The sequence below is a fragment of the Orcinus orca genome, chromosome 8, assembly GCF_937001465.1.
Source record: "Orcinus orca chromosome 8, mOrcOrc1.1, whole genome shotgun sequence".
Taxonomy (NCBI): Eukaryota; Metazoa; Chordata; class Mammalia; order Artiodactyla; family Delphinidae; genus Orcinus; species Orcinus orca.
Window position 1 is genome coordinate 76,458,775 of NC_064566.1, and position 14,514 is coordinate 76,473,288.

General features: G+C 36.8%; 1 protein-coding gene across 2 annotated transcripts in view; it reads right to left on the reverse strand.

Annotated features, from left to right (window-relative positions):
- The window catches only part of PGR (progesterone receptor), a 100,010-nt gene that overhangs the window by 19,755 nt on the left and 65,741 nt on the right, over window positions 1-14,514 (reverse strand). The window contains exon 4 of one of the 2 annotated variants that reach the window (XM_004283346.1): window positions 8,860-9,165. The exons of the other annotated variant lie outside the window; for it this stretch is intronic. Coding sequence (XP_004283394.1) covers window positions 8,860-9,165 — 306 coding nt within the window. The remainder of the gene's footprint in view (window positions 1-8,859; window positions 9,166-14,514) is intronic. 2 annotated transcript variants of the gene reach the window in all.

A 14,514-nucleotide genomic window follows, 5' to 3' on the forward strand; every position in this document is an offset into this window, starting at 1 on the left:
TGGGTGTGTTTGTGTGTGTGTGTGTGTGTGTGTGTGTGTGGTGTGAATGCTCTGGTCTTTCACACCTTCACAACCTCCCTCTTTTAGACCTTTCTCTGGTGTTGGTGGCAGAGGAAGGATGGCAGGGAAAAGGCAAGTGTATCTTCACTTACACAAAGTTTTCTCTCCATCTCTTTCTAATTCTCTTTTTGCCCGCTTGGGGGAAGATGACCAGCTCAGCACTGATGGGCTTAAAGGAGGGAGGGGTAAAGGGGTGCTTGGAGGCATGGGCTGGGGTCAGATCGTTGATGGTCTTGTACTCCTATTAAGGAGCAATGGGAGTGATATAGCCTGATTTATATTATGCACAGCTCATTGGTAGCCATGTGGAGGATGGATTCAAGGGAAAGGGTCCGAGGTTAGGGAGAGAAATTGGGAGCTATGGCCAAAGTCCAGGTGAGAGATGATAAAAGCCTGAAATAAGTCAACAGGTAGGAGTAGAGAAGATAGAGTGCATCAGAGAAATGTTTAAAGAGTAAAATCAAAGAAATCTGGCAAGTGATAGTACATAGGTAGGAGAAAGAGGGAGTCAAATAGATCTTACAGTTTTTTTACTTGAATGGTGGGTGATGATAACAGCATTACTGAGACAAAATAAAGGAGGAGAAACAGGTTAGAGAAAAAATAGTAAGTTTTGGACCTGTTTGAGGGACTGATGGAATATCCACATACATGTGAATTAGAGGTATGAGGAGTTATCGGAGCAAAAGATATAACATTTAATTTATGTGTACCTGAAACAATAAAAGTGAATGAAATATTTCATTAAAGGTATAAAGAAAAACAAGTGTATTGGTAGGAACCTCAACCACTTTCTGTACAGCTTTTTAAATAGTGTCTATTCCTTCAAAAAGTCTCACTGAAGTCCACTTACAAATGGCCTATTTCAAAAGTAAAACCAAAGCAAAACTTAATTCCTTAGATCTCAAGGGCAAAAGAAATTTATTTCCTGATTCAGTTAACTATCTCAAGGCAGGTAGCAGAAAAGCCTATCTATCTTCTCTCCATATGTTCCAGATAGTCCCGACTTCATGCGAATAGTAGGAAGACTGCTATTCCCTTCCTAGAAATTCTTAGTCTCAAATGAACCCAAAACAACCCTAGCACATATTCATAAATAGTGGTACCATAGCAGATATTTGCCCCTTTTTTGGGGGGAGGGTGACTTTTCAGTGTTTCACTTTCTCCCCTGCCTCCTTCTCTCCCTCCCTTTTTTCCTCTATGCAAATAGAGTTCCCCATTGATTGTAGTTTAGTGAGCACAAGTCCCCCACTTTCCCATCAAGGAAGTTGGCTAAGGCCTCTTCTCCTGGGCTTGTGATCTAGGTTTGATCTGTGGAACACCTACTACCTGGACTCTGAAGCAAAAAATAGTAAAACAAAGATTAACATATGGTTAGGCTTTACTTGTGATGGTGGTAGTGCCTAATGACAGTGGGATCCAATGGGGACATTTATGATTTGTTTATTGGCCCTCCAGAGATGCCTTGGTTTCTGCCTACTTTCCAGACTTGTCCTCTAGCTTCTATTCAGTGAATCCCTGATGTCTTTTCAGAAAATTATTTTTTTCTTTTCTTTTTTTTTTTTTTTGTGAAGCTCAACTGTTTTTTCGTGGGGGGGTTGTAGTTGTTTTACAATGTTGTGTTAGTTTCTACTGTACAGCGAAGTGGAGTTCCCTGTGTGCTATACAGCAGGTTCTTATTAGTTAAGTATTTTATACATATTAGTATATATATATGTCAATCCCAATCTCCCAATTCATCCTTGTTTTGTTTTTAATAGCCAGAGGCATTTTGTTTTTGTTTTTTTAAATTAATAGAGTTGGTGTTTATTGCTTACATCCTGATTTATTCAGGTGTAGAAAGACTCCCTAAATAACTAGCCAAGAAAAATTTGGCATGCAATTTTCATAATTCTCTTTTTATTTTCATATGCCATATATACATCTTAAAGTTCATGTTTATATATTCTACCTCTCTGTTTTTTTAAAAAATTATGAGTCAGTCAATACAATAGATCTAATACAGAAATGCCACTTGTAAACTGAATATTTTATAGTAATAGTAATTAGTTCTTCCACCAAGTTTAGGATCATTTGATAAGAAATAAATACACTTTCCTAATTTTTGCAAAGCAAGACCCCCTCAAGGGAGGCACATATAGACTTGGTCTATTTTTAGTATATTATAATATAAAAGGCAAATCTTGCTGAAATAACTTAAAACTTATGAAATTACCAATATTTATAGCAGAAAGTATATTCTTTCTATTTAACAGAATGGAAAACAACTCAGAAAATAGCTTTATTTACCCCCCCTTTTAGAGGGCTTATCTGAGATAAATGTACAATGTTAAATTGACTTGAACATACTTGGTACAGAAGTGCAATTTTTTTTTTACAATTAACTGTAATATCATTCATTACTTTATACTGAAACAAAGACGGGAACACTGAGATCAAATTCCCATTGATGATAATGATCAGGTAAACTCAGTACATTTGAGATGAGGATCAAAATGAAAACCTTCACACAGAGAAGTGATGGATGACCCGTAATTGTGTTCAACAAGTAGTAAAGAAAAATGCCCTTTCCTTTAAAGTGACTTGACCTGATAATTTCTGTCACAAGCTGTCCAATCCTTAATGCCTAAGAAAAAACTGAAAAGAAAGTGTACAGTAACACATGGCCTATATGACCTCCTAGGTTCTCCTGGCTTAATTCCAGAGTTTCAATAAAATATACAGGCTGTGCTCCTCTAAAAACTGTCTCATACTGAAATAGTTAATCTACAACAAGGGCAGAGCACTAACTACCTCAGCACCTTATGACACAAAGCATGAACTTTAAGGAACACAAAATAGCTTCAGCACAATAAATGTAATCACCAACATATGTATGATGACATTATGAATAAGGACATGATGGGTAATGATTTAAGGCAGCATAGTTCTTTCATACCAATTCCAAAATTTAAATTTCTATAAATATTCTTTAAGCACCTGTTTGGGATGAAGCATTATGTTTGCAACTCGGCATAAAGACTAGAAAGATGCGTTTCTGCCTTTAAGACTTGTAGTCTGTGAGACAGACAGATAAGTAGAACATAATTACCACTGAAGCGTGACAGTGTTGTGGTTGACAAAGGCAAGGGTGAAGTGCTCGGAGAGAAAAGGGGCCTTTGGCTTCAGTCTGGGAAGGCGCAGGAAAATCTTTCTAGGGGAAGGTTGATTAGCATCCTGAAGGCTAGTTAGGGACTAGCCGGGGAAGATGTAGGAGAAAAGAAGGGCCTCCAGGTAGGGAAAACAATATGGACGAAGAAAGGCAGGAAATCGAGCAATGAGCTTTGTGGGAACTGAAGCTTAAGGTGCTTGAAGTGGGAGAGTGAGAGAAAATGTGCAAACTCAGGAGGCAGATAACAGAAGGGCCTGGGGTACTAAGGCTAAGAATTCTGGCTTTGTTATGGAAAGGGAAGGGAATAACATAATTGATTATAATTGTTTTTGAAAGATGATTCTGGTGGCAGAATTGAGTATGGTTTGGGGGTAGGGTGAAACTGTGGTAATAGTGTCAGTCAGGGGTCTACAACCGAAATCTAGGAAAAAATGACGAGGACCTAAACTAGCTCAAGGCAGTAGCAGTGTAAATATCGTGGATAATGAATCATATCTATAATAAGCAGAGGTGACAGAATTTGATAACTAATTAGACAGGAGGTGAAGGAGAAAAGTAAGCCAGGGATTATAATCAAGATTCTGTCTGCAGTGCCATTTCAAGATACAGAAAAAGGCCTTAGGCTCACGGAGCAGAAGGTCATATTGGCTTGGAAGTTCATTCAGGTGGTAATGTGTAATAAGCAGTAGAAATATATGGTCCAGTAATTCCGTACAGGGTTTGGGTTGGTACCATGTAATTAGGAGTCATCAGAATATAGTGGTAGTTGAAAATAAGGCCATGAGTGAGCACATCCAGCCTTGCAGACTGAGAAACTACTGGAATATAAGATGGAACCAGGAAATGCTAAATTCATAGTGTGAGTGGCAGAACAAATCCACAAAGGAAACAGGAGATATGTAAATTGAGAGAAACATATCTGTCTGGAAGGCAAGTGACGAACGCCAAAGGAAGAGGTTCGGCAAGACATGGTTACTTTGGCAATGGCCCCAGAGGCATGTGAAACATGTTAAGGGCTGAAAGTATTCATTTGATTTGATAAGTAAAACATTTTGGTGACATTGGCAATAGAAATGTCAGTGGAATAGGATATCAGAAAAATCATTGTTTAAAGTCTTCATAAAAGTATTGTCAAAGCCTGACTTTACTCTTAGAAGGCTAATCTCATTTCTTTTCTATCACTTTGTTGGGGAAAGTAATTTAATTTATTCATTTGATTTGGGGCGAGAGGAAAACATCTTTTGTCACACATGCAATGGCTATCACTGACTCAAAAGATATTTTGGCATGCTTCAAAGGCAGAAAACCAGACAAAGGACTGTTCGAGTCCTCTGATATTGATGATTGCAAGTAGTCTGGCTAGCTGAGACCAAGAAGTAAGGTATGTTTAAAAATGTCAAAGCATTGACCTGAATAGATTTTTTTCACCAACTAAATAGAAGAATCAAGACAACATTTATAAAAAGGAAATATTTCTCCCAAACCTCTCTGTCACATCAATTCTGCTACAATGTATTAATACACAGGATGAAGAATTTTTAAAGATGAAATTGGACTGGGAATGAGTACTTAATGATTTAACTTCCAAAGCCTACCCTGACTCAGCCCATAATGTATGCCTCTAAATTTACTTTCTGCCACTCTCCCCAATATAACTTTATTGTCAGTGGTTTCTTAATACTTGGATGATGAAACCCCCAGGAGGCCAGTAGTGTTTGAGAAACCATATGCACAAATGTATTTTTTCTCAATCAACAGCTATTAAAAGTTTTAATTACTATGCCGTGGGGGAAGGTATGATGACATTTTTTTATGTTACTAAGGGACCTTCACACCTGAAAAGATTGAGAACCATTCTTATGCTGGTCTAATTCATTGTTTGCCAAGCATACCTCATGACTTCCTTATTTTACACCACCAGCCACACTATTCCTTCTATCCAGAATGCTTTCTTGTCTTAACCACGATTTATCAGAGTCTCATTTCTCCTTCATGGTGTACTTTAACTGAAACCTTGTCTCTGAATCCTTCTCTTGTCCCTGAAGCCAAAAATGTTCTTCTGTTCCCATTTTAAAAAATCTGTATCTTATGCCACTTTCACATACTTCTATAGTTGACCTTTGAACGACATGGGTTTGAACTGGGTCCACTCACCCAGGATTTTTTTCAATCCTACAGTACTACATGATCCGCAGTTGGCTGAATCTGTGGATGCAGAACTGGGCTCACTGTGAAGTTACATGTGGACTTTTGACTGCTCGGAGGATCAGTGTCCCTAGCTCCCACATTGTACTAGGGTCAACTGTATAGTTGTTTGGGTGTCTTATATTCCGTTGGATTGAATGTTCCTTAACAGAGGGAATATGTCTTGTTCATTTTTTAAATTTTGTAAATATTGTGTTGCTTCAAGTTTCAAATAAGAAAACATTACCCACTGAAATTATAGCTAAATGTCAATGTGAAATCATTCATGTATAGGTACAATATGTCAGAGGCAATGTATCCTAAGAGACCGCTTGTAAATGTACTGTCATGAGGCTAAAGTATCTTGCAAGTCTCCATTAAATAGAAACAAAGATATCTCTGAAATACTATGGGAACAATGTTAAACACAATGCAATTATTGTAACAGGTCCAAGATAAAAGAAGAGCATAGACAAAGATGAAATGAGAATCCCTGACCAGGCAACATAAATCCTCTCAGGGACCTGCAGATACATGCCTTGAGGCCCTCATGCATGCTGTCACCTTGGTAATGATTATCATTCTGCAGCTGATCTTTTTTTCTCCTGAGAAATTTTTAATATTATCTTTTTTCTTGGCAAAGTTAAAGGGCATTGGTTTATTTGGATAAACACATATAATCTACAAGTTTTATTTCTTGAGCAAACACTTATTATATACAGTATTTTAACTTCAAATCCCTACAGGTCTGCTATTCAAATGAGCTTAACCAGAGAACATATGATCCTGTGAAGAAGTGTTGTCCCTGTTTAGTTTAGGACCATGATTCCTTTCACCCAGATCTTCAAGGCAGATTTTTCTCCTTTTATGCCTCAGAGGGCCTGAAATCTGATCATAAGCTGACTTCCCAACTACACTTTCCGATTGTGAAAGAATTACCTGATCTACCTACATGTTTTCCTAGCAGCATCTTTTTTTTTCACTGTAAATAAGTAAACTGACTACTAATAAGCTTCATTTAACCAAGGCCATCTTTCACAGACCAGTAACATGTGAGTGAATGGATAAAATAAGTTCCTCTTATGTACAAAACTGATGACCAGATGCTAGGATGTGCTGCACCAAAATGCATTCACACCATGCACTCAGCCTTCTGGCTTCTCTTTCTAACACCACTGTTTAATTGTTAAGTCTTGCACACAGGAAGTATGCAATAGACACTTACTGAGTGAATCAAGTAAATAAAAACTGTACTCTGATTTAAAGTCAACTGACAGCTTTTGAGTAGCTAATGGTATACCAGATTACTTTATATATATATGTGTCCTTCAGAGTCCTTTCACAGAGGTTGATATAGTCACTAGTTCACTGATTATTTTAATCATTCATTCGAGTTATTCCCAGAATTCAGACCATGAAAATATGGTTTGAAAGACCATGGGCCACACTATACGTTAATAATCCTAATGTTTCCCTTATTATACAGTTAGTGAAAACAGTACATGTAATACTGGTGATGCCATCATTCTTGTTTACTTACACACAAATTACATTTTGTAACATTAAAAATGTTGCCACCAAATACAATGTAAAAATTTTCTCTCACTCTTTTTGAGGGTGTGTGGGGATCAAATATCTAGAGGGATAATAGTGTTTCAATTTAAGAAGCTCACTTAGCTTTTCCCCAAAATGAATAAATTATTGTTGGAATTATGACTGGTTATTTTCTAACTTTGCCAATGACAGTAGAATCTTTTTAAACAATAGAGAACGTACAAAATGCAAACAAAAGAAATATGAACTATATCAACAAACATCAAAGAAATAACCTTTTCCAAATCATAGAAAAACAGAAAAGTTTAAACACATAAACACTCTCTCTCTCTCTCTCTCTCTCTCTATATATATATATATATATTTTTTTTTTTGCGGTATACGGGCCTCTCACTGTTGTGACCTCTCGTGTTGCAGAGCACAGGCTCCAGACACGCAGGCTCAGCAGCCATGGCTCATGGGCCCAGCCGCTCCGTGGCATGTGGGATCTTCCCAGACCGGGACACGAACCCGTGTCCCCTGCATCGGCAGCGGACTCTCAACCACTGCGCCACCAGGGAAGAACCAAACACTCATATTTTTAAATAGAAAATGTTCGCCAATGTTATTGTAATATTTTAATTTAATAAAGGTCTATCAAATTTGATAACCACTTTACAGTAACTTAAAAAAAAAAAAACATTCATAACTTTTCTAGTGGAAAAAAATATTACCTGTCCAAGGCTTTTCAGCAAGAATGAAGCTAATAAAGACCTGGGCACTGTGATTTTTGATTTTACTTTATCTTCACCAGAATAGTGAATCTAATTAACTTTTCTCAACATGTGTTTTTTAAAAGATTCAACAAACAGGAATCTATTTTTCTTTCTGTCTCATGTAAACTTGAATTTTCAATAACAATTCATCTATAGTATTTCAAACCTTTCAGGTAGAATAATAACTGAGAAATAATATTAAGGCAAATTGGGAAATGAATTCTTTTTTAAAAAGACTATTAAATTTACTTGGAGACTAAAATGGCTTATTATGTATAATTCTTGATCAGATATTGGAAAAATAAACTGGTCTAAAGGAGTATAAGGATATTATTGGTGTGAAGAGAAAGTAACTTTGGAAAAGGACACAAAGATCAAAAACGTTCTATTTCTAATTATGGGATTAATGCCTCCACAAGTAATTACTACCCATGTATTCTCTTGGCTTTGCACTCTAAGATTTAGCCAGGTGAGAACTGCACCCCTGTAAACTCTTTCAACTGCTTGGCTCCTATGGAGCTGTGCTGAGAGAGCAAAAGTAGCTTATAAATAAAATGACTGAAATCCTTTCATGATGATATAAGCCAAATTCTCACTGTCTAGGTATAAATTCGAGAAAATAGTGACTGGAGGTTTTTCTATGTCCAAATTATTTGTTTATGTTTAGGAATTTTATTTCTTAATTGACTTTAGATACTCTGCTATACTCAATACTATTTTGATTTGTTATATGAATAGGTACATTCAGTTTTATTTTCAACCATGTGAGGTTGGTTAAATTAGGATTTGGAATGAACTAGACATTTCTAAGAAGATGGTCAGTTTGTCTTTTTTCTGAACTACTATATTATCTATGGTTTAACATATTGATTTATGCTAATCCGTAACTATTTCATTATGTAAGTCTTGATTCATCAACAAGACTCAAAATGTTATCTATGTCTTTTGTATTTCCATAGCACACAGTAGGGTCCTAGACAAGTAACATATAATATAGAGTCCTAGATAAATATTTTGAACTGCTGAAACACATACTAAAACACCCTGTTTACACTATGTTTAATTTATTGCACAGACTGTTTTATTTAACCACCCACTAGTAAAAAGCCATAGTAAAGTTTTTATTACATGCTATTATATACAAATAATTATTACCTGGCAGTAACTTAGACCACTTGACTACTGAAAGAAGTTGTCTCTCGCCTAGCTGATTCAGACTTGTCAGCAAAGAACTGGAGGTATCAGGTTTGGTGTTGTCGTGTCCTGCATAGACCACATCTGGTTCAATGCTCATGAGCAAGTTGATCAGTGGGGGGACCAACTGTAAGTCTTGATTTGGTGAAAAAGTGATTCTCTGGCTTAGGGCTTGGCTTTCATTTGGAATGCCCACCGGCTGTGAGAGAGCAACGGCATCTAGTGCTCTCATAACTCTAACTTTATTGAACTTTTTAAACTTTCGACCTACAGAGAAGGAAAAAAAAAAAAAAAAGAAAGGAAGGTAATATAAATACATAGAAACTAAATATTCCAGCAGAGAATGATTTTTCTTAAAATTATAGCATTATAGGCTTTGGCATCTACCTGATAAAATGAGATACAATAAGTAAAAATGTTAGGTCTCAGACTTGGATTAAAGAATTAATTACACCAGCGTTCACTGGGCTGATGGGTGTGGGTAATTACACCAGTATCCCATGCAAGGTTATGGAGCTTCGCAGTAACATGTAGAAAAGACAAATGGCTTTTAGCAGAAACCAAGCTCAGTGTTGGTCAATATTCTGACAGGACTGCCTTCCCAAAGTTAATGCTACAGACTACATAATTAAAACATAGTGTTTAGTAGATGCTGAATCTCCTTTTGAGTTTTATTCTTTTAAGAATCTGTTAAAAGATATGCATATACATATGCAAACCCCACAAAATCTTGTGCACAATTTCAGCGGACTCATGATCATTTGAAATTCCTTGAAATCAATACATGGACTATTATGAGATATAAGGACCCAAAGTTAAGAATCTAATTTCTAAATTAAGGGAGGAGAGAGTCTACATCTTGTGCTGGTCAGGCCACATTGGTATTTCTGGACAATTTCTAGAATTTCTATTTTGCTGAATTGTCGTGTGTTAGGAAGAAAAACAGTCTGACACCGGGAGATGAGTAGAAATCTGCCTCATGAGGACTGGTTGAAGGAGACCAAGATGTAAAACTGGGTCACTGCTGGTTCCCAGGTGCCTTGGGGTGATCAGAAGGCAGGCTGGACTACAGCTCCCACCTGCTCTATGACAGGCAAGGGCTAGTTAACAGTATCAAGTGTCTGTGCTGTTTAAGCCAGGAAAAAAGGCTAAGGAAGGCTTGATAATGGTTTGCAATCATCTGAGCAGAGGCTGCAGTTTGCTGTATCTAATCCTTGTTCTGGCTCATAGGCATGTTTTGTTTGGCTCACACAATTCTTTCCAGAGTTATGAAAGCATCTCTGAATTAGCTGGGTGGCGACAATCTGTTAGAGCCAAGCTACAGCTTCTGCTTTTGAATGGGGCACAGACACTCCAACACGTCCCGGTTCCTACCACAAACTGGTAGTAGGCCATTGGTCAATTTTCTTAAATCAGGTCACTCTGCCCAATTAAGTTACCTGCCTGGTCTCTGCAAGCATTTGCCTTTGCGATTTCTGAGCTCAAGTATTGTCATAAAGAAAAAGGATTACACTTGTTCTATAAACCACCCCCCTCCAAAGTTGTGTTAGAATGGATAGGTGACAGAGAAACAAATGCCATGGGGTCAATATATAGAAAGCATCCAGAAATGTTTAAGGAGATGTTTCAAACAAGTTTCCTGGGGAAGGAATGAGTTACCAGAGGGAAGGGAAGTAATATTTGTGGAGTATCTACTATATGCCAGGAATTTTATATATGTATCATTTATGCCTCACAACAAGTAGGTATTATTAATTCCATTTGTAATTTGGGAAAATGAAGAGTCAAGAAGATGGCATGCCCAATGTTAGAGTGATAGAGCTTGGGTTATGTGGACTCTGAAGTCCAAACTTTTTCTCACACAATCTCTCTGGCATTTCAGGCAGAGACTTCATGGTCATTTGGTGGGATTCTGGAAAAGAGGTCTAGGCAAGAGATTGTGGGAAAGAGCACAAAGGTTGATTCCTTCCAATCCTAAAATACTGTGGTTAGCAGAAAATAAGACATACATCCTATCAGCCCCTTCCCTCCCCAATAATAACTCCAAAATGGTTTTCTTTTTCATTTACTTTAACCCCTTTTCTCTTTTTTATGCCCTTTCAGTTCTGGTTTTATCAGGATTTGATTACACTATGAAACCATGGATTCTTACTGAAAACTAAAGCAAATGTTTTACATTTTGTTCAGTGTAAAAAGTCTTACACCAAAAATAAATTCCAATTTCCTAACATGCTGATTATATATAATGCAGTTTGAATTAATATAGAAATGTTCACATTTCTGCTTGTGATCCAGTCTTTTCATGAGTCCCAGTGAAAAAAAGGGGAACATGTGATAAAAGCAAAGTTGAAGGATGAATTACAATTGAACTAGATCATTTACATATCTATCTTATGTAATTTAACTTGCAGCTCAAGGGTTTGAAATAAACACTAGCATTTCCATTTTAAAGATGAGGAATAGGTTTATAGAAGCTAAGTAATTGGCCAAGTTTATAGAGATAATAAATGCCAAAGCAGAGATATTAATCAAGGGTTAATTTATTTTATTCTTTCTTTTACTTACTCATAAAACACTGATTGAGTGGTTTCATGTACCAAGCACCGTTTAAGGTCCTGAAACTACAGCTCTGAGTAATCAAACAAGGTATCTGCTTTCATGGGACTTATATTCTGGTGGGAAGATAGAGAGGGCCCGCAAACAAATAAAGAGTAAGATAATACCACACAATAGTATGCACTATGAGTGAAACGTGTAATGTAACAGAGAGTGACTTGAGGGAACAGGACATTAAATAGAACGGTTAGGGGAAGACTATGGTCTTTCCACTAGACCACACTGCTGCCCCTTCACATAGGTTTTATTTCTCTAAATCTGCAGGCTAATGACTCTTCTGGAGCTAATCAAGCAGTGTTTGTCAAGGGAGAACTTTGCACATCAGGAGAATTAACTTAAAGAATTGAATAAATGTAAAGTATTATTAAGAGATGTTTTCCTAAAGTGCTAAATTGTTACAATCTTGCCACCTCTACCCTCCACCCCCTACAATGAATATGTTTGGTCTTCCCAAAATAAATCTTAAGAGATGTAATAACTCTTCCATTTATCTACAGCTTATGAACATGTGGCATGTGGGAAAAATGAACTTTGGGTTGGTCATATCTGGGTATGAATCCTATCATTTAGAAGCATTATATCTGGGGTGGATTATTTTATTTATCCAAGTATCAGTTTACTCACCTATTAAACAGGGCATTTACCTCACAATATCACCATTAGCCTAGGTAAAATAATGTGTAAAAGTATGTGGTGCTTGGCATATAGCAGACACTCACTAATGTTAGCTGTGACTTCAGAAAGAATTGAGAGAGGAAGGGAAACTGTAACTTCATTTAGTTTGCATTTTCTGATATTAAAAAGTGTTCCTAATCACCTCTTTTATCCTCCCTCCAAAACCCAAGCAAACAAACAAACGACAAAGCCTTCTATGGTCAAATATGTTTAAGCAATGCTGTATTAGAAAAGTTAAAGTGATATCCTTACCTTACTTAGTACTGTATCTCAGAACCTTCAATACGTTGTATGGATTATGGATCTCTAAGAGAATAATATGAATATATAGTGTTTCCCAAGTATATCTGTCTTTTTCACTTGATGAAAAACCTGCTAGTATCTCATGAGATTAACAGTTTGGAAAACACTACTTTAGAATATTTTTCTCTATGAGGTTTGCATTTGAGATCAAGCCTATGATTTGGACCTCATTAGTTCCATTGTCAAGCAATGCAGTCACTGATTTTTCTCTTAGCAAGTTAAATAAAATAACTAGCTGTTATTAAAAATACAGTTAACCTTAGCTCCTCTTGACATTATATAAAATAGGAACTGTAAAGACACATGTATATCTGCACCAATCTTAATTTTAAATTGCCTTTGTTTCATCATAGAGTAAAATATAAAAAGTATTGTTTTCCTTTAATTCTATCACAACTGGCAACTTTAAGTTAAGGTCCAGAGCCCCAAAGAGGATGAAATTAGATTAAAATTTAGATATATAATTTTTGTAACCACATACACATTTGTAGATACAAATCAGAGTCCCCAAGGGAAGATAATGTTAAGAGAAGAAGAGGGTTAATGAAAAAGTTCCCCTGTTCTTGACAGTGATCGTCAGAGAAGATACCACCTCTTTGTCAGCTTTGTATATTCTCTCCAGTGTCCGGCAGTGCCTCAATAAATCTCTGCTGAATGAATGAAAGAATACATTATTATGTCTTTCTGTAGTTATTCTCTATTGCTGCATTTGTTTCCTTCAGAGCACACAGCCTCCTCCTCTGCTAGGCTAATTGACCCATGAGGATAGGGGCCAGGTCTCTTTTATTTACCAATGTAGATCTGAAGCTTTCCAAACCATCTATCATACAGTGGACTACTAATAAATATTTGTTCAGCTATTGAAGTTATTATTTTGACTTAACCTAGATCTTGAAAAAGGAATATCACAGGAAGAGTACTAAAAAGATAATGTGAACAGCAATGTGATTTGTTCTTTTGATTTGCTGGATTTTATATAAGGTAGTCTTTCAAAGAAATGATTCCTAGTCTTCATGTATAAAAATCACTATTAAATAATATAACAAACAAATCTATAGAATTTTATATAATTGTTGATTGATTAACTAGATAATGGCAAAAAGTACTCAGAATTCAGTAAAAATTTAGAATGACTCTGTATTGCAATGTTACTCATGTACTTCTGAAAAATAACAGTACCTGGTGGTCTGGTAACCTAAGTAGAAACTAGGTGTGTGGGCCCAGTAACCACCTCCCACCCACTATTCTCCCACCCCACTGCATCCATCTTCAGAAGCTTTCATTGTTTTGTGGGAAGGAGGGAAGACAGGTTCAAATGCTAGGGATGGGCATGGGGGTATAAGAAGATGGGGAGAAGGACTTAATAGTTGTCTTTCATTCAATCTGATGGACATCATTTTGAGGATGGAATCAGATGCAGAGGAACTGATTTTTTGAGGCTTAGGAAAAGAGGAGATCCATCTGGAGAACATTTTCTTTGTAATCAATGTATAATATTGGTACCCCTATACTCTGCTTCCCTCCTGTTACAATGCATGAACTGCCTATGCTCTTACCATTTCAGCACTAAATCTTATTCCTTCTCACCTACTCAATGACTTTTCTCTGAAATTGTCTGCCCTCTTGTCTGCATGATAGTCCCTCTTATGCACAATCCACCCCATGAAGAGAAATTACTCTCTCTACTTCCTCTCCTCCCATTCTCCCTTGAACCCATTCCAGTCAGGTTTTTCTACTACTCCCTACTCCAATAAAATTGTTCTTGGCAAGGGCACCAATGATTTCCACTGGTCAAAATACAATGGTCAATACTCAGTACTTATCTTAATCAAACCATCAGTGGTACTTGACACAGTTCATCACTTCCTTCATCTATTCTCTTGGCTTCCACATAACTCACTCTTGTGGCCACTCCTTTAGTCTCTCAGGCTTGCTTTTTACATCTTCTTGACTTCTAAGTCTTGGAGTTCCAGAGCTCAGTCCTCAGACTTCTCTTAGATAGCTACACTCTCTTTATAGGTG